The sequence below is a fragment of the Pelecanus crispus genome, chromosome 1 (genome assembly GCF_030463565.1).
Source record: "Pelecanus crispus isolate bPelCri1 chromosome 1, bPelCri1.pri, whole genome shotgun sequence".
In the NCBI taxonomy this organism is placed as follows: domain Eukaryota; kingdom Metazoa; phylum Chordata; class Aves; order Pelecaniformes; family Pelecanidae; genus Pelecanus; species Pelecanus crispus.
This window is the reverse complement of record NC_134643.1, coordinates 3619920-3644508: the sequence shown is the minus strand read 5'-3', so window position 1 is coordinate 3644508 and position 24589 is coordinate 3619920. Positions and strand designations below refer to the sequence as shown.

The 24589-nt window shown below is 45.7% G+C and overlaps 1 protein-coding gene across 1 annotated transcript in view; it reads right to left on the bottom strand.

Annotated features, from left to right (window-relative positions):
* PLXNA4 (plexin A4) overlaps positions 1 to 24589 on the bottom strand; it is a 427136-nt gene that overhangs the window by 72901 nt on the left and 329646 nt on the right. Inside the window, exons 9-11 of the mRNA XM_075727571.1 lie at positions 14379 to 14579; positions 6269 to 6365; positions 2736 to 2926 (exon numbers count right to left, since the gene is read on the bottom strand). Of these exons, the coding sequence (XP_075583686.1) occupies positions 2736 to 2926; positions 6269 to 6365; positions 14379 to 14579 (489 nt within the window). The remainder of the gene's footprint in view (positions 1 to 2735; positions 2927 to 6268; positions 6366 to 14378; positions 14580 to 24589) is intronic.

The window sequence follows — 24589 nt, the reverse complement described above, 5'->3', positions numbered from 1 at the left end:
CCCGTGTGATTTTTAATTTGTAAAGGCCACTTGTTTCCTTAAAACACGAGGGCCTGGGATTCTCCCAGGAGCATGTGGGAGAGTTTTTAACCCCAACTCATCACACTCCCACAGATACGTACAAGAAGAAGGTGTTACTGCGCTGTTTTCATAGCGAGAGAGACAGAGCCTGTTTCTATCACAGGTGAAAAACTGTGGAACAAGACCTGTCAGTTTTGGAGAGGACAATGCAGGCAGGGAAACAAAAGCTGCCAGGAAGCCTCAGCTTTCTCTTGAAGACCCAAAGCTTCGACACTGCATCGCAATTTATGCCCTCCGCTCATATCAGCTTAAAGCTGCAGCTTGTCACTCTTAAAGGAGGTTTTGTGGCTCAGCGACTCTGTAAGTCCTTTAATTTCACTGAGTGGCAATATAAATGCAAAAGCTAGTAAATAAGTACAGGTTACGGGAAGCTCTGTGCTGGCTGCGTGTGTGTGCCTGTGCAAGTGTGAGTGCAGGTGTTGGTTCTCCTCCTTTGCCTACACAGATACTGCCCTGGCTCCTCGCCAGAATATGCAAGCTCTTACCAACCGCTCCAGACCTACAGTTAGCTGCATATATATATATCTATCTATCTCTCTCCAGTCACTTGAGATTACTTCCATGCTAATGGCTCAGAAAAAGACTTTCCAAGAGCTACTTATGATTGCACCAGACAGCTGGAATATTTTGTGAGCAAATAGTGCAATGATCTGTTTGAGCTTTGGGAGCTGCTGGAGGAAACGCCAACAGAATTAGAAGTACGTCCCTTCTGGAGCTGTAGGGTGGAGAGTGAGTGCTTTGCACTTCATAGACTGTGGATGCAGGATTGGGGTCAAAGCATGGCAGAGAAATGCAGATGGACCTTCAGAACATCATGCTACCACATGGTCAAGTCCTTGTGTTTTGGACTTCTGCTTTAGTTGGTTGTCCATCACTTTCCCAATACCAAATTCTATGAATCTGTGCAAAATTTCTGAATCTTTCCCAAGGCTGGAGAATTGTAAAAGATTCAAAAAAGGTTTCATCCAGCCACCTATAATTTTCAAGGCCTCAAAGCTGAACTTTCAGAAGTAGCTGCTCATTCTGGCTGTCTCTGGGTTTGGTTTCACAGCTTCAGGTGGTTCACGTGGGCTCAAAATTACCAGCTCCAGATAAATCCAAATGTGGTGCAGGTGTCCACCTTGGAAACATCAGGATGAGCCTGGTACTCCAGCAGTCCAACTGAGTCCGTACTTTGGGGACTGATGGATGGCAGGAAGATGGATTGAAAGTAAGAGGGGCTCTTTTCAGTGGCATCTGGGAAAACCAGATTCTATCCAGCCTTTTCTTTCACAAAACTTCACACATGGACATTGGTTTAGGGCTCATCCATAGCACCCATATTTTTTGATTTTTAACCGAGTACAATTAAAAAAGTCTTTCTTGCTTTCTAGGAAAATAATCCGCCTAATGTTTCATATCAAACCATGACCATGGAAGCTGGATTTTCCTCCTTTGTATTTCCCTTTCTCTTCCCTGTCTTGCTTTCCTCCTCACTTTTCTCATTTGCAGAATAAGGGCCTAGCCACCCTGAAAGGGTACTCAAGTTAACACAGGCACAGTGACTGAGAAATGCTTAAGGCAGGAGGCACTTGGTAAGGATGTAGCCTTCATCATCAAGGCTCAGATCTGTCCTGCTGCCTGCCCGGTGACCCTGAAAATGGTGCCTATCATTATGGAAAAGGCATCCTAAGACAGCAGACAAAAATCAGTTTACACTGATTTCCCTCCCTTGCGTTCTTTCCCTTTCTCTGCCTCTCTCTCTAGGGTTTTCCTATTCACTTATCTCCCCTTTGTACCTTTGCCCCAGCTCTTTCTTTGGCCCAGTCAACACATTCAGTAGGAAACCTCCTAAAGAGCACCATTATGCTGCAGATCCTTCCCCCCAGCCTTACCCTCATTCTCTCTTTATCACTTAATAGGGGAGTTCCAAGCTTCATTTAGTCCAGGCTTGATCTTGCCTCCTCCTTGAGCTTTCAAAGGGGGAAAGCTGACAACTGTACAGGACTTTGCTTGCTCTATGGGGACTTCTTTCACCATGCAAAGTCAGCCAGGCAAACAGAATAGCGTTACTCTGCTGGAGACAGTGGAGCCTTGTTTTTTTCTGGACATTGACTTTGTCCATGTCATGCTGCCGGGAAGCATGAAGTACAACCTGCCTTCTTGCTTGACCTTCTGTCAGCAAAGCTCAAAACACTCTGGGATCACTCAACATCTCCTTTACAACCTGGTTGGCCAGAGCGGCTGTTTCGAGACAGTTGGGCTCACTTGATTACCCTCACACCATCCATGTAAGATGCTGCAGAGCATCTCGCCTTGAGCTGCTCCTAAAGGTTGCACATCACATGTGCCAGCTCTGTGTGGGCAGGTCAGATGTGCTGGTGTTCCTCAGATTGCACTAGCAGATTGTGTTTGTACAGCTGATTCATGCCTACATCAACTATGATAGGAACTCTGACACCCTGCACACCCCTATGTTGTAGACACCTGGAGTTGTGTGTCTACCTTTGAAGGCCACCATGACCTCCCATCCACAAGGTCACATGGGGCTTTGCCTGACCCAGCAGAGTTCAGCCCTGACCTTCCCCTCACCAACCCAAAGACAAATCAGGAAAATAAACCAAGGAAAGGGTATCAGAGGGAATGCCCCAGCTTCTTGCAGATCCATGACTTACATCCGTGATCTTGGGGTTGGTGCATTTGCCCTTGGTGCTGGACAACTCCAGCCACTGGCTGTCCTGGGCTGGGCAGTGCTGCTTCAGTGTGCACTGGTTCTGCCCCTCGCACCAGCCACACTCGAAGTCCGGGTCGGCTTTCAGGCACAGTCCGCAGCTGTCCCGCATGGCCCCACACTTGTACAGGTGAACTAGAAGGACAGGAAAATAGAGAGGACCTGAGAGATGCAGACAGCATGGGAGAGTGGTGGTATGTCAGAGGGCAGAATGAGGAGCAAGAGAGGGGAAGGTGTTCTGGGCTGCTCTTCCCAGAGGCAGGATGGGACCTCTCCAGAGAGGTAAATAATGGGGGAAAAAATGTTTACATCCTTTTTGAAATTAACTGCACTTGTTAGAATTCATCCACCATGAAAAATATTTTTAGAAGCTGAGAGCAGAAGGAAGGATGCTGTCCTCAGTAGGGTGATGGGCTGCAAGCAGGAGGCTGGGGAAAAGTGCTTGGGCAGTGACTTGGTCTCAGTCCCTTCCTTTTTCAGAGACTGTCTGAATGTCACACAGTGCCACCTGTAACCAGCCTCAGCTCTTCATCCTAAAATGATTTTCTAGACTTGGTCTACCCACAGCTTAAACTTGGGGATTTGCCTGGTGTGAAACTACCCATAACTGGGTGCTAAGGTGATGTCACTCAGGTTTCCCCCTTAACAGAAATCCTAACAAATAATAGTAAATCCACAATGCTTCACTATGAGGCTGAATCCAGGGACTCACAATCAACATTTCCCCCTTCTTCTGCTCCAGAAATTCAGTCTGATTTACACTTTGAAGTACTAAGACAGCAATGATTAATGCTTAGCTCCATCTTGGTCTGCTAAGTGATTAGAAGCAGTCAAAACTTTTTCCAAATAAAACCTAAAAATGTCGCGGTCCTCCTATGAAATAAGATGATGTTATTTATTTTACAGATGTGTAAACTGAGGCTTGGGTTGCACAGGGGGCTGATAGCAAAAATCTCCTTCCTAATGATGAAGATGGCAGAATCGAGGCTTTCAGACTTGCTTTTTTTCTGTATTTGTGGGTGTGTCGGTGGATTTCTTTATAAAATGGAAGATTTTCCTTTGTGCTTCTGTTTTGCTGTGTCAATAGGGGACTAAAGTGTTGTCTGTGGTTATTACTATACACAATCCTGAAGCTCAAAGGCTTTGGATATGTGGCTGAAAAGCTCTGGCTGTCCCTTCATACCCGCACCCCAGAAGTCAGCAAGTGTTGACCAATGCAAGGAAAAGCTCAGAAACTTTCTTTTTCTCCGGGTTGGGTGCAAGAGAAGTTTGCAAAACAGCTGTCAATCACAGTATGCTACAGGCCTCCTGGGATACAACCCTTTCCTTAATTTTCTGTTAGATTTCTTCAAATTTGCTGAGTTGCCCTGATTTCAATGCTATCGGTGAGTATCTCTGCAGGCACTTCAGTAGGCTTGGTTTAGTTTAGCCTTTCAGCCTACCAGCCCAGTCCATGTGATGCTGGCTATGAAAGTAGTAGCATCTTGGTTGCTTGAAGGCAGTGTACCCCAGTGTGACTGCACTTAGAAAGGCACTGGGTCTAATTCTGCCTCTGCTTCTCCCTCTCAGTTTTCCAGAGAAGAAGGTCTGCTTGTTTGCAGCACTGTCCAAAGCCCTGCCAGGGTTTTGTGTTTGCTTGTAGCCACTACACAGCCATTACATTTATGTAAATAAAGCTCTCTATGTCCTCGAGAGCATGTGCTATGCCTCCATGTGGTATATCCATGTGCACGCTCCTAAGCTCTACTCCTGACCCAAAACATGATGGTATCATCCAAACTACTCATTTGGGATAGCCATCAGCCAGTGCCACTTCCCAAATTCTTCCTAGTCATTACGTATAAACTTTTGGGTTTAAATAACCCAAGAACTTGTAAGGGACTGTGCTAAAGACTAAGCACCACAGATGTTTCTTGAGTTCATCCCCTGGTCTGGTTTATGTTACCAGCATAGACATGCTAAAGACACAATTATCATGATTATGATATTGATTTTACTCTTACATCATGTAGGACAGCTCAGTACTGCCCCAAAAATGGTTCACGCTCTTGGTGTGGACCATATTGCATCAGGAACGCTCAGGCTATATATAATTCTGCTATATTAGGTAGCAGAAAAATAAGCAGGACTGGGGCAAGTGCCCAAACCCTGACCTCTAATCCACACTGTTAAAGGCTAGCACAGTCCATGGCACTGTTTGGGCCCATGAAAATTAGCACTGTCCTGGGAATGCCTTGGCCCAGCTTGGAGAGCAGGAGAGAGGGCAGACAGCTTCAGCATGGAGAGAGGCTGGCAGTGTGAACATGGGCTGTGCCACACTGCTGGATACCAGGGTTAGACAAGGATCTCCAGCCTGTTGAGTTTACTGAGTGGATTTAACCTTCAAGAGCCACATTTGAGGAGGACAGTGCAGGACCTTTTGCATTCAGACTGGCTATACTTGAACCCACTGGCTATTTGAGCCAGCAGAGAAAGACATCACAGACGTGGGGGCAAGGGGAGAAGGACATGAAGGTCATGCTGTGGGAAGAAGAGCTGCCTTCTGTATTGCTCTCCAGCTTCAACGTGGTGTTGGTAGAAACCTCACCACCATTGCTCAGCATGAGGGTTGGTGTGAAGTTGTGTGAGAGGACCATGGGGTACCTGATGGCAAGAGGTGGAGTGGAAGAAGATGTGAAAAGTGTCCAAGAAAAGGTAAAACAAGGGAGGGACAAACTTCTGAGAGGTGGTGATGTGAGAAGGAGAGAGTCTGCAGGTCTGAGCTGTAAATGCAGAGCAGCTGAGAGGAGAGGTTGCTTGGGAGAAAGGCTTCAGGGTGGCTGAGGGTGATGGACAAGAATGAAGAAGAAGATGTGAATGGACTGTCCATCTCCAGCAAAAATGCCTGCCTCAGGGTCGTGGCTGGATGTGCAATATCCCTCTGTGAGGAGCACATCAACCTTGTGCCATCGGTGGTAGTTAAATGGAGCCAGGCTCGGGGCAGGAGGTTGGTTTTGGTCCTTTGCCATTATCATTTTATTTTGTTCAGACTTTTCCCACTGGCGAGCTGCAGCCTTTCTCCTCCCCCTCTCCCTTCCCCTGTTCATTACTACATTGCCTCTGAGCAGAGACCGCCCAATCTCCTGGTATGTTAACTTGAAGAGCATCACTGCAGGAGAAATAAAGAGGGGGAGAAAGCTGGAGAAGGAGGGGCATAAAAACAAGAAACAAAAATGTGGGGAGAAGCAGGAGGCAAAGATGATGAAGGAAGAGGGAAAGCAACACAAGTGGGAGGGAGAGTCATATTACTCAGGTGCAAAGAGAGAAGTGTGTGGGGGGAACACAAAGCACACAAAAAATTGGTAATTTGCAGAGTGCAGAGAACAAGTATGCACCAGACAGCACGGGGAGATGGTGGCGGCTTTGTTAAGTGTAGGGAGCGATGTGGCCCGTTGCTAAGGTTACCGCTTCCAAGGACAAGTTGAAATAACTCTTTACCTTTGTTCTGTGCTGGGTTGTCAATGTTGAAATTCCCGTTCCACACAACCGTCAGCTCCACCGGCAGGCTGTTAATCTCCATCCCTTCGTATGAATACTAGAAGTGGGAGAGGAAAAGCAAAAAAAAACCCCAAACCCAGACTTACATGGTGCCCAGAAGTGGGGAGGGGATGGGACAGGGCAAGAGGCGGTGCTGCAAGTTGTGAACAAAAGAAATGGAGCTGCTAGCTACCTCTCTAATCAGCATTACCTGCCAGAAAGCCACAGGATGCTCTCAAAGTTGTGGTTCTCAATAGAGCAAGCCATGCCCTTCTCAACAGCCTACTTAGATGTTAGGCGAATATTCCATGATTTAAGCATATTTGCCTGTGATGGGGCTTATCTTGGAAATCTACCTTCTAGGTGTTGAACACAGCTCTGAAGAGCATTTTGCCAACTCCTGGGTGCACCTCTAAGGTGTACATTGTTCATTGTGAGTCTACCATCTCCAAATATACCTCTGCTGTGTACTTCATAGATGCCGAGTGTATATGTAAGGTTATCTACACTACTGATATTTTGAAGAACTCCTGGAAGTTGAGTGAGGTCTCAGAAAGCAGGGAACAGGCATTTCATGGAAATACCTTAAAAAAGGGGAAAATGGAAGATCTGTGTAATTATAGACCTGTCAGCTTAACTTGGCTTCCCAGAAAGAAAGTACATCAAATTATTAAACAATCAATTTATAAGCACCTGCAAGATGATAAGGTGATAAAAATCAGCCAGCATAGATTTGTCAAGAACAAATTGTGTCAACCCAATCTAATTTCCTTTTTTGACAGGCTTAATGGCTTTGTGGATAAAGGGGAGGCAGCAGATGTGATTTATCTTGATTTCAGTAGAGTATTTGCTACTGTCCTACAGGAGATTCCCATAAACAAGCTAGGGAAATGCGATCTAAAAGAAGCCACCATAAGGTACATGCAAAAGCTACCAAAAGGGAAAAAAAAACAAGGAAGTCAAATAATTCAATGTCAGGCTGGGAGAGTGTTTCAAATGGAGTATTGTCCTGGGTCTGGCATTATTCAGTATTTTCACTACTGACTTGGATGATAGACTACAGATTTCGTGAATCACACTGCACTGGGAAAGGGTGCAAGAACATTCAAAAGCAGGGTTAAAAACTCAAAACAAACTTGACAAATTGTAGAACTGGGCCAAAATCAACAAAGTGAAATTCAATACAGGCAAGTACCAAGTATTCTTCAGTAGGAGAAATCAATGCAAACAAATATGAAATTGGAGTGACTGGCCAGTGCTGCAGGAAAGGGTCTGGGGACTACCGAAGATCACAAACAGATTGTGAATCAACAATGCCATATTGCTGCCAAAAAAAACCCAAGCAAATCTCATTTGAGGATGTACTAGATAGAGTTTGTTACATATGTTAAGCCCCAGGAGGCAATTATTTTTCCATACTTAGAACCAGAAAGGCTTCAGCTGGAATAGGGGGTATCCAGTTTCCAGCAAATATGTATTAAGAAAGCCATAGAAATCTTCTGAGAGAGTTGAACAGGCTTAAATAAACATTTGTCAGGCACAGTCAAGGTACACAGATCTGGCCTTAACAAAAGAAATGGAAGCTGATCTCTGGAGGCCCTCTCCACTCAGAGAGCTCTCTGACACATGGTGCTTAGCGTATTTTTTCAGCTAGATTTTGGTTTATCATAAGCCAGTTCACAGAGGGTTCACCCAGTTGCCTGTCAGAGCCCACTGCCCACTGGCATCAACAGCTTCCATCCAACATTTCACCAAAAGGCGAATAGCCTCATAATGGGAGAGGAGATGGTGGCTTAAAGGACGAAGTGGGAACAAGGCAAGAAGGGCAGAGACATTTCATGTCTGCTACTATTACTGACCACAGCACACATAAGGATTTACTTCCTGAGATCAGGAATTTCCCACTGCACTGGGATCTATAGTGAGACAAACTCCCAGTTTTAAAGAAAAAGGTGTTTTCCCCACTACAAGATTAAATACAATTCAATAAGCTGTCTGGTTTGGTTTGGTATGTCTTAGAGACCACTAAAGAGTTCCCCATTGCTTAAGGTCTCAGTGTGGTTTTCCACAGAGATGCCAAAGCTCTGAGCCTTTACAGGTAGGTTTTTCTGTATCCGTTAATTGCCCTATAATTGCAAAGTAAATTGTATATGGTGATTTCTGTCCATTATGGCAGAGTGACTTCTAGTTGCATGGTAATTTCTCTTTGGACAAACTAAACACATTTAGCTGCTAATCTGCAAGACCCTGTGATTACAATCTAGTTGTAGGGTATTTATGGGTATAAGCTTTGTGGTTACCATGGAAGTAAAGAGCAGCCGCAGGTTAGCAGAGTCCTTTGCAATAGGGCTCTACCCGCCAGTCTCATTTAGTATTAGCATTTTTATGACACTGCTCGGTGTCACTGCCAGCAAGATGCAAGATGATGCAGAGCCGCTTGGACTCACAACACTGGCTTTTCACAGCTTTTTGGAGCTAGGAGCAAGGATGGGGAGACAGGAGTGGGAAGGAGAGCGCCTGAATAGTAGAGAATAATTAATCTTCTGCCACTCAGGAGCTTTGCAAATGCCTGCTTTGCACAGTACTTTGCAAATGCTGATTGGGAATGGGAAAGAGCATATATACAGAATCACTGGTCACCCCTAAGTCAGAAGTTGAGTCTGTACGTGCCTGAGAAAGCGTTACGTTCTGCCTCAGCAGAGCCTCATGTGCGTATGTTGGGATTTAGCTGTTAGCAGAGCCTAGACAGGGCTGTCAAGGGACAGGCAGCTGGAGTCCCCCAGAGCCTTTCATCCCACTGAGGATCCAAGCCCCAGCAGCAGGAGCCCAGCTGGGATTTGAGATCTTATCTGGCTGCGGCACCAGGGGCAAACACATATTAGACTTGTTAACTCAGCAGACTTGATCCAGAACTGGAAACGGATGCGAGGGGATAAACAACAGGATCCCCATGGAAGAGCTCCAAGGATGAAGCCAGCTGGGGACTGGAATGAGGATGCTCACAATGCCATGACTGGCCTGTTCAGACAGCTCGTGGGCTGCATGGCAGCAAAACAGAGCAATTTGCGAAGTAACAGTGAGTAAATGCTCCGTCCTCTTCAGACCACAGGAGCTGCTAACTCGTTGTGACCCCTGTTCAAAGCCCACTGAACTCAATAGGAGTCTTTGAAAAGGATTCGCTCAGCTGCAACAAAAAGATGGAAATATGTGTCAGGGAAGAAAAAAGGGATGATGTATCGATCTCCAGGACTAACAACAGTTTCCTGGATACTCCTGCTAAGAGCATTCATACCATTAGGGCTTGTATGTAGACATTGCCTTGAACAACTTTCTCCAGCACAGGCAAAACTGCTGAAAAGATATAAATCTCACTCCTAAGTCTGCAAAATCTGGATTCCCACCATGCAAATCAAATCAAAGCAGAAAATTACGGGCAATTTAGAGGCCCAAACTGAGAAAAAGAGGCTGCCCTTCCAGAAAGGCAGACTGGCTCTCATCAGGAAATGCCAAAAAGCTGCTAGAAGAAGCTGTTGTAATTCACAGGAACAGCACAGTGTGTTTTAACTCCTAGGTACCAGCTCTTTGCTTCTTGAACTCTTCACTAGTATCAGATACTCCTGCAACACAGGCTGAGCCCATCACATCACTTGGCCATTTTGCCCTGTTGTTTGCTGTTTAACTTATTGTACACAAGCTACTGTAAACACAGTGACTGTCTCATGGAAGTTCACTATCCTCGGACTGAGAGGATGGCTGCAAAATCACAGCTATCAGTTCTACAACAGCTATGCAAACATCAGCTGCCTTCATGGAAAGATACTTTGCATTTCAGAAATCTGCAAATGCCTGGCTCTTTTGGGCATCCTGTTACTACAGGCACCCTGCATTAGAGGAACTCAGCTTCACAGACCTCCGAGTTATGCAGTTTGTGCAAATCCATAGCCATGCTCGACTGCTTGCTGCATCCTGTTGGGATGCTGTATCACCAGCTAAAGCCCTTTGGTAGCTTGGCTTGGGCACACTTAGGATGATGAACCAAGAGCAGTTACATGATTGTTCCCCCTTGTACCTCGAACATGTCGAATAGCGAGGAAACATCTGCAGACAAACATCATTTTAGTAGTATTTTAGTGCTAGTCTGTTTTCCCTGACAGCACAAAACTCCACTCTTGTGATTAGAGCTCAGGCCTGGGGATTGATTGCTGTGCCTGGCTTGATCCTGCACTACCTTGTGTGATCCTGTGCAAATCATTTAATCCCTCTTTATATCAATTTTTCAGCCATAAACTGTAGGCAGAAAACTTCTTGCCCACAGTCATCTTGTCTCCTTGGACTCTTTGCTTCCCAGAGCTGGGACTGAATTTTGATGTCGGTATCACCCAGGACAATAGAGCTCACATCATGACTGGGGTTTCTCTGTGACATCTGAGTGTAGATTAACAATAATAATAATGCATCACAATAATAGGGAAGTGTATGTAGGGCTCACAGCCCTGTGCTCGTCTTCCTTGGCCACCCGTGTGGTTTCCCACAATTTCTGTGAATACCTCCTCATTTTTTCCCAGCTCTGTTTTTATCACCCCCTCCACTGTGTGAGCCATGCCACAGAGACAAATGCCTCTGAGATCTTTTGCTCAAGTGCAATGATGTGATAAATATAACATACTTGGTTTTCCTATCCCTAAGTTACACAGCACTTTCAGCTGTGCCATCTTGGGCTCACAACACACGGACCTGTGAAGGACTTGAGGCAAATTATCAGCAGGGATAATCAGCTGCTAGAAATCAGTGTGTGCTGCCTGTGTGCCAAGGCCAGGCAGCGGACAGGCTCGTACGAAGCAAGAATGTGGGTTTAGTCATCGGAGCAGGTAACGGCAATGATCATGGTACAGTCAGGTGGGTCATCTTGCACCCACCTCCCTATTCCTCATGCAGAAGGCTGCTAGTATTGGGCTGATTGCAAGTGCTGGGGATCCCACTGCTGCCCACTGGGGAGATTGCTCTCTGCCCTAATAGATCTAGCAATTTCAGCCATTTCTGCTGACATTTTTACTTATTTATATGCCTCCTTAGCTCTCCTCCTTTTCATTTCCTCCTATCACTCTGTGTCCAGACTGTCGGCAGAGCTATCGTAAGTGCAATAAGGAATGGCAGGCAGGGTCTCTCTGAGTGATAATTGTGTGCTTTGGGTGGTGTGATAGAGGACAAAGCCCAGAGCTGAGAGTCTCAAACCACTTGACAAGAACAATAATTGTCCCGAAGCGTGCTGCCTGCAGTGACTTATTGCTGTTATCAAATGAAATATGTCCAGGAAAGACAGGGGGAGAGACAGAGCTGGCTGTTGACTGGACTGAGCACCTAGGCACCGTCAGTGCTGGATATGACATTACTGACAGACCATCAGATAGGCTGGTCCCACCTGGGTGTCCTTATAACATCTCTTAACTGAAGTTGGAGCCACTTAGAAGAGCACCTGCTTAAGATGGTTCTGATCTCAGCTACCCTGGTATAAATCCTGAGGGACCAGGCAGTGGAGAGCAAGAGTTAAGGCTTTTTCCTGATCCTATCCTGTGTGAAAGCAGGAAAACTCCTGCATTTTGCAGAAGTTATTCTGCAAGAGCTGAATTTGAGCTCGTCGGTGCTTAGTGTTTGATGGGAGGGGGTAGATCTTGAGGATTATGAAGCAAAACAAGCCAAGAATGATTGCTTAGTCTAGCATGCATCATCAACAGAAAGATCTACTGGCAGGATAGCATCCCTTCAGGGACACACCATCACAACACATCCTCCCACCCTCCTTTGGACCTTCTCCAAGCCTGCAATGCAGGTGCTACCTTCAGTGTCTCATCCAGCAACTCTGCTGAGTAAAAAGCTCTGTCGAAGGGGGCTGATTCAATTTGCAAACAAGCTCATACGGCTGTTTCTAAAGCCAGGTGACCCTTGGAGCAGAGGCTCATTGTATCGCAGTGGCTCCAGACTGAATGCTAATTCTGGCAGGAAAGGAAATAATCATGATGGAGACATATCTATAGCACTCCTTCCCTATTGTCTGTGTCCTCTGCCACCTGCTCAAACAGAGCCAGGGCTTCTCTGTTCCTTTTTTGTATCTGTGTGAATGTTTCTTTCTTTTGTCTGGCTCTCCCTTCCACATCTCTTTCTCTCAGTGTCTGGCAAATCCAGAGCAACAATGAAATAACATTTCCCAGGGGAAAAAAAAAAAAAAATATCCTCAAATCATAGAGTCAAAGTGCCTTGAAAAGAAAAAGGAATAAAAGGGAAGAAAAGAGAAGAAAATAGAACGAAAGAGAAGGAAAGGGAGAGGGAGAGAGGAGGTAGAAAACAGGATGCAAAAGAGTTGAGTTTATTCCAAAATAAGCTTCTCTCCCTGGAGAAGAGAGCGGTCCACCTGAGCCACCACCTAACATGGGACAGGCGTCCTACAGACACCACATAGCAGCAAGGCCGTGGAGTGCCTTGGCATTAGCCTGAGACTCAGCCCTGCCACCCCGCACAGCTCGGGGGTAGCCTTGAGTGTTCTGGCATCAAAACAAACATTAAAATTAACATGATGTTCTCGCAGCCCTCAGGCATCCCGTGAACACATGCATCTGGGGATTCATCGAAGCCCACGTCTTTGGTCCTAGGCACTAGCAACTTCTTGGAGCATGCAGGTAGTATGGGAATAGTAACCATTACCTCTCAAAACCAGGCTCATTTATTGGATACCACAAACTCAGATGCTGAAAGAGACTCCAGGGCTGCTGAGGCAGTCAGTCCCCCACTCAGCCTAACTGTGCTTAAAATCATCCTGAGACACCTCATGCTGTCTATGTGTGCCAGAAAATTTGTGACTGTAAAGGGTGGCTGCTGTCTTCCGTGCTAAGACTTTTTGGACAGATATATCGACTCTGTCCAGGTCCATATAATACCCTTTTGTGTAAGGCTTTTGCTATTGTAAAAAAAAAAAAAAAAAAAAAAAAAAATTAAAAAAAAAGTTCAATGCCTTCTTATGTGAAACCTCAAACCTGGATACTCACAGGCCACCAACCAGTAACGAAAATCAGAGAGAGGGAGGGGAACGAAGGAACAAATAGGAGAGTGTCATTGGGAAGTTGCTTGTTTGCAACAGATCGTAAAATGTGTGAACTGCCTGTAATTTTCAGCAGGCTGCTTAATGCAGCAGAATATGTTGTGACGGATTTTAACAAGCGCTGCCCGGCATGGGGTGGCAGAGCTGCAGTGAAGTGGCTAAAACCTGTAATTAGCTCTTTGACTAATAAATCATCTTGCAGTAGCAGCAATGAGAATGACTCAAATGCACGTCTGGGAGACATGAATCTCATGGAGAAACCTCCGGAGAAGCAGCGCTAGGAGACCACCATTATACATATGCACGGCTCCTGGCAGATGCCAGTGTTTGACCCCAAGACTGGCATTGCTGTGGTGATACCACCACTGTGACTCACACAGGCTCCCTGGGAGGGGGGCTACTGATCCTGCACTGCAGATGGGGAATGGGAGGTGGGCAGAGGCAAAGAGACTAACCAAAGGTCATGCCACAAGTCAATGGCCAGAAGAAAGCTGGACTCAAGCCTTCAGCATCTCACCCTTCCGTGGACCCATCACATGCTGGCATCCGTCAGACTATATGGGGTTTTATATGTCCCGTCACCAAAACCCCACATAATAACCTTAACTTGCAGTGTTGACATGAACATATGTCCATTTGGAAACCCTTTTGAATGCACGCAAGGATGTGGCACTGTGAGGATATAGGCAAGTTAAGCTGATAATAATGCCTATGGGTCATGGCTACGGTGCTCCAGCACAGCCATATACTGGGCTCCAAGGGCAGAAGCAACTACTGTGTGGTGACACCGGCCAGCCTAAAGAGCAAAAAAGACAGTTTGCAAGCTACTAACCAGCCTTTCCTTGACTGTGGCTGGAATCAGGTAGGCAATAAGGTAAAAAGGGCTGCAACACAACCCCAGATCCCACTGGGACAGTGCTGTAGGCACTCCTGGTCCTCCTTGACCCCTGCACCTCTCCCGAGCATGCAGGACTTGCTTACCGAAGTGTTCTGGCACTGCACGCTGGAGCTGTTGAACCTCAAGGCAGGCACCCGCTGCTCATTGCCCTGGATGTTCAAGATGCACTCGTAGCCTCGCTGGCCTGACTGCGGCTGGGGCAGGTTCTTGGCCTTCAGCGTGATCGGCTTGATCACTTCCACTGGCACCAGGATCTTCTCTGCCTGCAGCAGCTGGGGACAGTCCTAGGGAGAGAGAAGACAATGTGCTGAGTCAGCATATGGGTTTCCCAGCCCCAGCTGGAATGTTCCGATGCTTCTCAACCTTCTCACTTCACGCTTCACTTCAACCGATTACAAAACCTTTGCATCTCCCTGGGCCTCAGCCTATTACAAGGGTGTTCAAGGAGCATTATCAGGAAGACTCAGATAAACAGGTGAGGAAGGATTTATTTTACATACCATCCTTTCCTATTTCCCTTGTTCGCACTACAGACTTTCAACCTTCAGAACCCAAGGAAGCTACCTCTGGTGTTTTTTAATACCTGCTCCTTTAATCAGGTAGTGGAAAAGCAATCATGTCCCTGCCAGGGACTGAGCCCAGTCACAATGCCATGACATGAGAAGTGAGTAAAGCAAAATCTGAGCGTAATTCCTTGCCTCCCCAATAGCCAATGCACCATTGTACAAAAGGCAAGGCTCCAGCTAGCTCCAGCAAGACATGTAAACTACAGAGTCTGGGCTGTTAAAAGGAGAGTTTGTTTTGGCTTAGAAAGGGACAGAATATTTATTACAGATGAATCCAGCTCCCAAGAAACAATTGTTACACAGTATGTAGAGATCCTTTGGAAAGGCTTGCCACCATTTCACAGAAGGAGCAATGCTAAGTGGATGTTGCTAATCCAGTGCCTCTTGGTGGGTCCCTCGCACAGGTAGAGGTCTGGGTACCCAAACCTGCGATGCAGAAGGCTGTATTCAATGTCTCATTAATTTGCACAGCTTTAGTTAGAGTAGCAATGCACTGCTTCACAGTACAATCAGACAACTGCAAGCTGTCAAATTCATGTATTCTAGGAAGCTATCAACTCTTTAGGAAATTACCACAGCGTTCGCCTGGCTAATCCAAGGCAGTTTGACATAAAATGGGATCCCTTAAAAAAACCACTACAACAGGCTACAAAACATAAGTATGCCATATGCACAGACCACGCTGTCTTGATCACTTGTGAGTGCCTGGCTGTCCCCTCTCTTAAGTCTTCAACTCCTAGATGCCAAGAGAAAGCCCGTCCCTTCTTTGTCATCTCTGCATTGTATTTGGCACACTGCCGGCTCTCTGCAGAGCATCATGGTATCGTGATGGTGCAGACACCCTGCCCAGTCCAGAGAGAAACACCATGTCAGCCTGCGCTACCCAACATTAAAGCCAGGTCCGCTCGGTGCAAGCAAAGACAGGGAACTTACATAAAGGGCTGAAAGCTTAATCTGTAGGTGTGGGCAAGGGACAGAAGGAGGAAAATGACTGATCCAGGGCTGGAAAGTAGGGAAAAGGACCAAAAGACTCAAAAGTGGAATTTATGGCTTATGAGAGTCTGGGAGCTTGTTAGAGCAGATGGTAGAAGCATCTTACTGAAGCAGATATCTCAGGAAGATAAAGAAATGGATTAGACATGTAACATCTGCAGTTACACCAACCAGGAACAGAATTACAAGAGCCATCAGTCATCACACTGCGGGTGTGAGCTGATCCGTGGCCAGAGGCAGGAAGAAAACCCAGTAACCACCCAGCGCATTACTGCAGTGAGGTCCAGAAGCCTTCCTCAGTCCTGAAAGACGGTCTGTTTGTCCCAGCAGGGATGCCAGACTGAAGAGCCCTTTGGGGCAACCTGATTTCTCATCTGCACTTACATGGTGATGCTAATGGTATAAGTATTTGACACCTGCTGATAGATTTCAGTTGGCTTTGCCCAGGCTAACACCAGAACCAGGACAGCCAAGCACACAGTCACTGGAGCTGGATGGAGGTGAACCATCCTGGGTCTAGTGGCAATTTCTGTGCTAATCTGGCACAAGGCCTAGCTTAACATGTGCTACCAAGGACTGAGGCTTAACAGGCCATCACGTTAACCTGTTTGGATGGTGTAAGGCTTGGAGGTGGTACTGCATTGCAGTGATGAGCTTTACCGCTGTGATTCTCTGCAGGCTTGGAGATTCTGATGCTGAGCAGCACTTCAACAAGCAGACATGTGTGAGGAGGCTCCAGGAAGCTGAGTATATGAGCGGTGGAAGTGGCCTTATGCCCCATCATGAACAAGACACAGCCAGTGTGGAAAGAGGCTGTGTCTGACCCTCAAGAGTGCTTGAGGAGCTACACTGTGTTCCAACACTCTCTGGTCTTGCTGTTGTCCTGTCCCATAATGAAATGTCCCCAGAGAACTACTAATGCTGAAATGCAATAGTTAAAGTGTCATAGAAGTGTTTGTCTTGACAGAAGAGCAAGGCTTGACAGTCTAGAAAGTCTTTTCAGCCTTGAATCCAATGGTCCTATGCTACCAAGGCACACCAGCATTAAGGTTAGCTGCAGGGTTAAGTAGCTACTCAGCATGAGAAAGCGAGGCATAATATAACCCTGGGTGACTTAGACCTATAAAAACCCAGGGGGCAGGGGAAAGAGGTGGTGTAGGCTATATTAAAGCATGAGTGAGATTAGCCAGTTCTGATCATGCGAGCAGATACTATGTGTAAATACCGTTTGGGACTGCATGGTTTCAACACCCCCGAATCTTCCCCTTCACCTGCAAAACATGACCTGAGGCCTCTGAATCAGCTCCCTCTCTCTCTCCTGACATAAGAAAAGACCTTGGCAACATCTTCATTTTTTTTCCTTCCCAGCTATAGGAGTTGAGAGAGAGATGCATTGGCAGAGTGAATCAGTGGGACAGGAGGATGGGAAATCCCTATCTGCTGCTGAGCAGCCATTTCCCAAGAGTGAGCATTTTTCTTGATGTCTGTCAAATAGAAAAGCTGCTGAAGGGGGCTAGAGGATGGGGGTTGGAGATAGTCCACTATGTTACCTGCAGGCCAATCCCAGCTCTTCAGGCTGGTCTTTCTTGTCTAGCTTTATCCCGTCCCCCTCCACCACTGGTGCTGTAACCTTTACGATAACACTTGTTTCAAGTTCATTAACAAGCAGTGATTGCGGCAGCCCCAAAACAGGATTCGTTTGCATATAAAAAGCTTTGCAGTGCTGTGAGGAAGTTCATTATAGATAATTGAAGAGGCAAGCGCCATAAAGAGGAAATCCTCCCAATGTGGCTTTATCTGATTGACCTAATGTTCTTTCTAATTGAAACAGGGGGGGGAAAAAGGCAATTTCATTGGGTGACGTACTGCATAAAACCTCAGACCTTGGACTAGGCTCTGGGTTCGAATTCAAAAGTAGTACTCGTTCTGCAGCCTGTGTCAAGTTTTGGGTGCCTGATCAGGTTTGTATTTTTGAAGGTAAAACATCAACCTGCTCAGAGCAGACCCTGCAGCAGGACCCAGGCAGAAGGGTCCTTAAAAAAGAGTTATCTTGGGCATCTTCCAGAGGAGGCAGTTTCTCTTCACCCTTCCTCTGCAATGGATATAACCTAGGTTGGAAAACCTCGGTTTTCACATGATGTAGGGGAAATAAAACCATCCACTGCCAACAACTGTACCAAGGAAGGGCACAATCCCATCCCTTTTGTCTTTGGTATATAATAAATTAAGCCTTTCCCCTGACTCTAAGGGGAGCTGGTTCGCATTCCAGAGGAGCTAAAATCCAGTTTAATCTGTACTGGGGCAACACATTTGAAAACAGACTCTTGTTGATTCATTTTGTGTATGTAGCTTCATTCTATTCCTTAAATGCTTTCAAATGAGTCCGTCTCTTTAAAATAATATCCTCCACCCTTGCCAATTACTCGTATCAGCAGTGATGCACACCTCAAATCACCGAATTTTGCCAGTTATGAAGTCACAGAGCTTTTGCAGTGAAAACACTGCATGAAATGCGCTGTACTCATTGGGTTGATGGTAGTTTAATTTTCTTTATTTATAACTCCTCGTAGAATGCCTGCAAATGTGTCTTGCTGTAGCCTGCAGAAATAATGGAGTTTCAGAAATATGAGAACCCTTTCTTTCCTTTTCTCTTATGTATGTGTTATGGCCCTCATCACAGCTATACCTGAGTGAGTCCCCAGTGAGAGCCATCATGAGAATTCTGCTAAAGAGGGCAATGAAACTTCTCTGAGGCTATGTGGTCTTAGCCCTGAACTAATTAGTTTGGTTCCTTTATGGTGCTTCATACATATATAGTTATTATTTCATTGAGATTTCACCATGCTGTTTTCCAGTATAGGCTGGAGACTGACCAGATAACCTGAGTTATCATCCTCTCCTAGGGATGAAGCATGTAGGGATCTTTCACAGCCTTGTGATATTGCATGGGTTTTCTTCTAACCTGATTTTGTACTGTTTCACTCTCTGTTACTGTTTATGGCCAGGATAATGAACCCAAGTCTCATAAAAATATTTTCCATTTTCCAAAAGAAAAAGAGTCTGATCTACTTTGATTGGTAGACATCCCACATGGGAACAGGTAAAACATCCATGAAGGTTTAATACAATGACCCATCCACTTATCAACAGCCTCCACCTTATATTGGTGTCCCAGTTCAGTTGTCTTCCCCTGTGCATCTCTTGTCATCCAGAGAATTCAGGTGAGGGAATATTTCCTACTTTTCCTTCATACTGCTCCTTCATGATCCCTGGTAGCATTGACTGGAGCTCCACTTTCTACAGAAGGAAACTAGAGTTCACCTATTGCTGACTGCATTATAGGCATGTTTGGCAAGATAAACTCAGCTCTTGGCACTGGATTTTCACGCTTCCTTTCTCAGAGGAGTAGGAGTCATCTCCATTGAGGACCAGACATAGCTACCACCACCGATTCCTCCGCTACTCATCCCAAAGCATCCAGTTCCCCTTTTCTCCTGCCATCAAAATCCATTTCTTCATCCTCAACTTCAGGGTTTTTTTTAAGACTTTCTTTTCAATATCCCTCATTCAGCAACCATCTTTGTGCCTTATCCAAGCCATCTTGCCTGGAAGGAACATGATCACAAAGTGAATCTGTGGAGACCATAACTTACTCACAAGAAACGATATTCAGATTGTTACTTACTCACATATTATATAAATACAATACTTTTTTTATTCATATGCTCTGCTGAGCTGCAATGTACTATTTTCCCTGTGTCCCCAATGGCTTTCTCACCCTCCCACTCTGTGCTATAATCAAGTCAAGAGGGTAAGGTTTGAGAGGCAGGGATTGGGTCTTTATAAAGATATCTAGACCACAGCATGTGGGTGCTCTGTTAGTTAGATTAGATTAAAAAGCATTAAAACCAAAACAGAACAGGGGAAGAGAAAGGAAGGGAAGGAAAGAAAGGAGAAAGGAGAGGGAAAACAGGCACACAACAACAAGAAAAAAAAAGGTGGTTTTTTTTTTGTCATGAACTTTAGAGGAATCGGATTTCACCTGGATAAAAAGCAGGAAAACAGCAAGTTGGCAGATGAGAGGCAGCAGGGACTGTCTGGAATATGTTGCCTGAATTTCTCCCTCACACCTCAGCATGGTCACCCTAGGTCAGGGCTGTGACATGACCCCAGCAAAATCAGACACTTGTTTAGCAGCTACCCTGTACTGCTGCAAACAGAGCTTCTGGCTCCAGGGCTGACAAGCTGGTTCCTTGGATGAATCACTTTTAAGCTCTTGCACAACTTCCCAGCCCCAGGATAAACTGGAGAATGAAGCAGCAATGAGTTCAACATTCCCAGTGCATGACGGAAAGGGGTGAGTTACAGTCCACGTTGTGTTTACATTATTATACCATTAATTCTTAGCATCATAAAATTATATTTAAAATTTACATGAACAGTGCCGGGGAACGTTATTAGGTTATAAAGTGGAATCAGGTCAATGCTTTGTAGGCAGGATTCCAAGCTCCATAAATTTCTGGATATACTTCCCCCAAATTTACATCAGCACCAGCAGCAATCAAACCAGCTACAAAAAATCTCACCCAGTCAAAGAATTTGTTAATGCAACATATATTTTATCTGCACTTCCTAAGTTTACAATGTTGGTAGTTTGATTGATAGTGTGCTTATTTATTGGCACAGCAAAAGTAATAATACATGAAGAAAATGCTCAGAACTTTAAAGGCAGCTGATGAGGAGAAAGCAACAGGATTTATGGAAAGTGTAAACATCTATAGAGACAAGAAAGGAATAATTGAGTCCTTGCATCTCTGTCACTTCTGGTGGCTTCTTTCTAGTTAAGAGTCTTCCATGCACTCAGGAGCAAATACCAGCTCTCTTTTGTCAGATACTGCAAGTGATTCTGGTGCCTGGGAAAAGGTGGTTGGCCTGGAGGCTGGCGCTCTGTCTGTGGAAGAGATGTGGTCCTGTTTAAGCTCTGTGCACCCTAGCAGCTACATACCTCAATGGTGGCTTGCACAGATTAGTGTACAGATACCACTGCTAGAGGAAGGGAGACCAACAGATCACTAGCAGGTCATTAGCTCAGCTGCCATAACTTCTTGGGTCCCTGGCTTCTGTGTTGCGAAGGCTGGAGAGCGATGAGTGATGCTGATCACCGGAGAGTGGATACTCAAAAAGCAGAAGCTAAATGAAGATAACTAACCTCCTCTCACATGGCTTACTGCTGAATCCTGTTGATCGGGAGCAAAGTGACTCCCCCAAGGCCATGCAGGCAGTGCTGGGAAATGACCCAGGTCTGCTGAGAGCTGGATCCCGACCTAGGACTATTCTGCCTCTGAAGTCAGTCCACACATCTCTACTGATCAACATTAATGATTTTACCCTCCTTTAATTCTTTATTAATAGAGTCTTTCTCAGCTGGGCCATTATTTCACAAGGATCAAGGTCAGGTTGCCATAATTATCCAAGCACCACATTTATCCTTTTTAAATAGAGACACAAAGTTAGCTTTCTTTCAGCCCTTTGCTGCTTTGACACATACTCAGAAGGAAAATTAATGATCCGGAGAGCAGGAGCCTTCTGATCACTGGATGAAGGGAGTGGACTAGTGACAAAAATAGTAGATGATTTTGTCATTAGGTAAATCTGCTCAAAGGAGAGGGGCTACTGGACACATACAAGCAGTTCTGGTGTTTTCTGAGTAACTGCCTGGTTTTGAAATCATAAGAAATATGAATGTGTGCATTGAGGAAGGACATGTATGTGCAAGAATGATAACCCTGTATTTACTGGGGCAAAGTGTAATTTGTTAAAGGAAAACCCTGGTTAGGTAAGACAGCCTTTCAGAATAATACACATAGTAAAACTGAATTTTGCAAAACGATGGAAAGTATGGGGCAGAGCACAGGCAGCTTATAAAGCAGTAATGAATTTCTTTGCTAATTATTATTATATAAATCTCCATTCTTCTGCCTAGCCAGCCTTCTGTCCTTCTGTAAGGATTTCAAGTAAGTTCACAAGACCTTTCATGTGTATCAAAGCACTGTACATCTATGCATGGCACCCCAGCAGCCCAACAGGCTGCAATGTTTGAGCATTGCAGCAGTACCCCTTACTGCTCATCCATGTAGGTACCAATGACACCAGCATGTTGCTCCCCAGCAAAGCTGTTTCCTATATATTTGTGCCAACAAATGTGTTTAAAATGCATAAGGGACATTCTCCAGTCACGCCTCCCTCAGAAGTGACAGGGATTCTCATGACAACACTCTCACATGGGGTTTTCTGGTGTCTAACAAGGTTTGAGCCCAAGCTGTAGCACTTCCTCCTAAGAGAGGACTAAAAGTCTATTTCTCCTCGAAAGCTGCCCATGTTTACAAAGTTAGTAGGAACTTGGTATCTTTCAGAGTTCCAGACTTTGGTCCAACTAGGACAAGAATGGCCAATGGGTTCAGAAGTCAACACGGGAGACAGAGTAACAGATAGATCGGAGGTGCACATGCAGGCCACATTGACGCAATCCCACTTCCTTCGGAAACCAGGACAGAAGCCCAGAGAGTCATAATACTTTGGCTTCCACAGTGGGAAGGTCAGGGCAATGATATCATGGCTCTTGTCACCCTTCCCCTCACTGAGATCCATGACAGCATGAGATAACATCCAAGCCAAAGCAAATGGACTCATGTACAACGACAAGGCGGGGAAGGAGGGTCTGGGCTCAGCCTCCTGGAGATGCCCCAGGCAGGGCAAGAGACACATTCCAGCGTTACCTCTTATCTGCAGCTTCAACATCCTGAGAATGTTTCTCCTTGGCCAGATCCCAAAAGCTCACATGTCCCAAAGCAGTGAATGCAGCTGATGCTACAATGGAAAAAAGCAAAATCTTTCTGCTTCAGAGCCAGGCTACCCCACGCTAAATCTGAATGGGGAATTGTCCTTCCTCTTGAGCAACTACCTTTCCCTCAAATTGCAGGGTGCCACACAGATCCCAAGCAGTCCTAACAGATCTCCAGATAGCCAGAAAATCCTGTAGCCACTCAAGGCATCGCAATGGCATTGCACTGAGCCAGGTTATCAAAACAATGTAAGATCTTTCTGCTGTTATTTCAAGGGTGCTGTGTTGGTGGGGACAGATGAATACTACCCTGTTGCATTCTGAGATCACTTTGTCCTGTGGGATAAATAATCTTGCATTACAAAGATGAGCGCAGCCCAACTGTTAGGAGTAAGATTTAGCAGGGACATGGTATTGAGCGTCAGATGCTTCTTACATCTCCATTCAAACTAATCTCCCTGAGTTGCTCCTAGAAATTACATGAACAGGCCCTTGATTAGTCACTCACATGGTGGCTGGAGAAGCTAAGCTCTAAGAAAACAAGATGCTTATTAAGGTAGGATGAACTGCTCACAAGGAGGCCTTTTTTCATCAGTTCTCAGTTCCCATTGTGATTTGGTTGGAGGTCTCAACAAGGAGAGACATGATGGAGCTGCCCTGCTCTGGGACAGATTTCCTGCAGATCCACAACTGTAGTAATCAGAAATCCTGTTAAAAGTTACTGCGGAAATTGAACAAGTTACCAGTCTTTTCCCCTGCCAGTTGGATGACTGTGGGGCAGAAAAGCTCAGAGATGACAAAAGGTACCCAAAAATAACAGAAGAAACCACTTCACACACAGGCTTTCCATCTTTTTCTCCACCTTGGTGCAAGTCAGTATAACTTGCAAACAACAGCAAATTATCTAATTTGTTTGTACGTGCTCAAAGACTTCTTGTGAACAGCCCCCACTGCGAGATCACAGCTCCAGGTACTAAGTACTCTACAAGCACCTATTAACAGAAAGTGCTTACCCAAATCAGAAGAGGGTGTGGGAGAAACAGGGGCACAGAAAGGTGAATGTGTGCAAGACAATTCAGAGCCAAGAATAAAACTGTCAACTGCTGAATATGTAACCCGTGGCCCCACATGCTACCTGATACTGCCTCTGAGCAGTATTTTCATGCTCTAACAGGACTCCATGAACAAGGGGAAAGCTTTCTGCCTGGCCTGCAATTTCTGTGTTTAATTTCCTCTTATTATTATCTGAAGCACCCTGTCTGAAGAGGATGTACACACTGCATGATACATCTCCATTTCTAGGAAAGGGCGGTAATGGTGGATGAGGGCTGAAATGCTGCAGCCTGAAATGCCAAACCACCAGGAGCCCCGAGCCACAGCTGGATCCAAACCATCAGCTGTAGCCTCTTCCCAGATTACCCCTGGCTCCCCCTAAATAGGATGCTGACAAGACTGAACTCCATCACACATGCTTGGAAACACTTCTAAGAGCTAAATAGATGATAAACACCAAAACCCCATGCTGCTTAAAAGCAGGTGCCATGAAATGCCTGCCTCACTTCGTCAGATCCCATCTGCATGGGGTGGCTGCTGCTGTCTGTCTAGAGCTCCTGATCCCCTCGCCTCTCCTGCTGGTCCCCCTGCCTGCTCACAGCACTTGAAGGTAGCAGGCTGCCGGCAGTTGCCATAGAAACTACACCTCGCACCCTCCCCTTAATGATAGACAGGTGCCAGGATAAGTGAGCGGATAATCGATGAGCAAGGAAGGATTCAGCGCTCTGGTATTGGCCTTGCTGCGACTGTCATTAGAGTCCCTGAGAAATGAGAGATACATTAATTTGAGCAGAGATGGGTTTTCTCTCCTCCCTGTGTTGATGCTTCCAGCAGCCGCCTC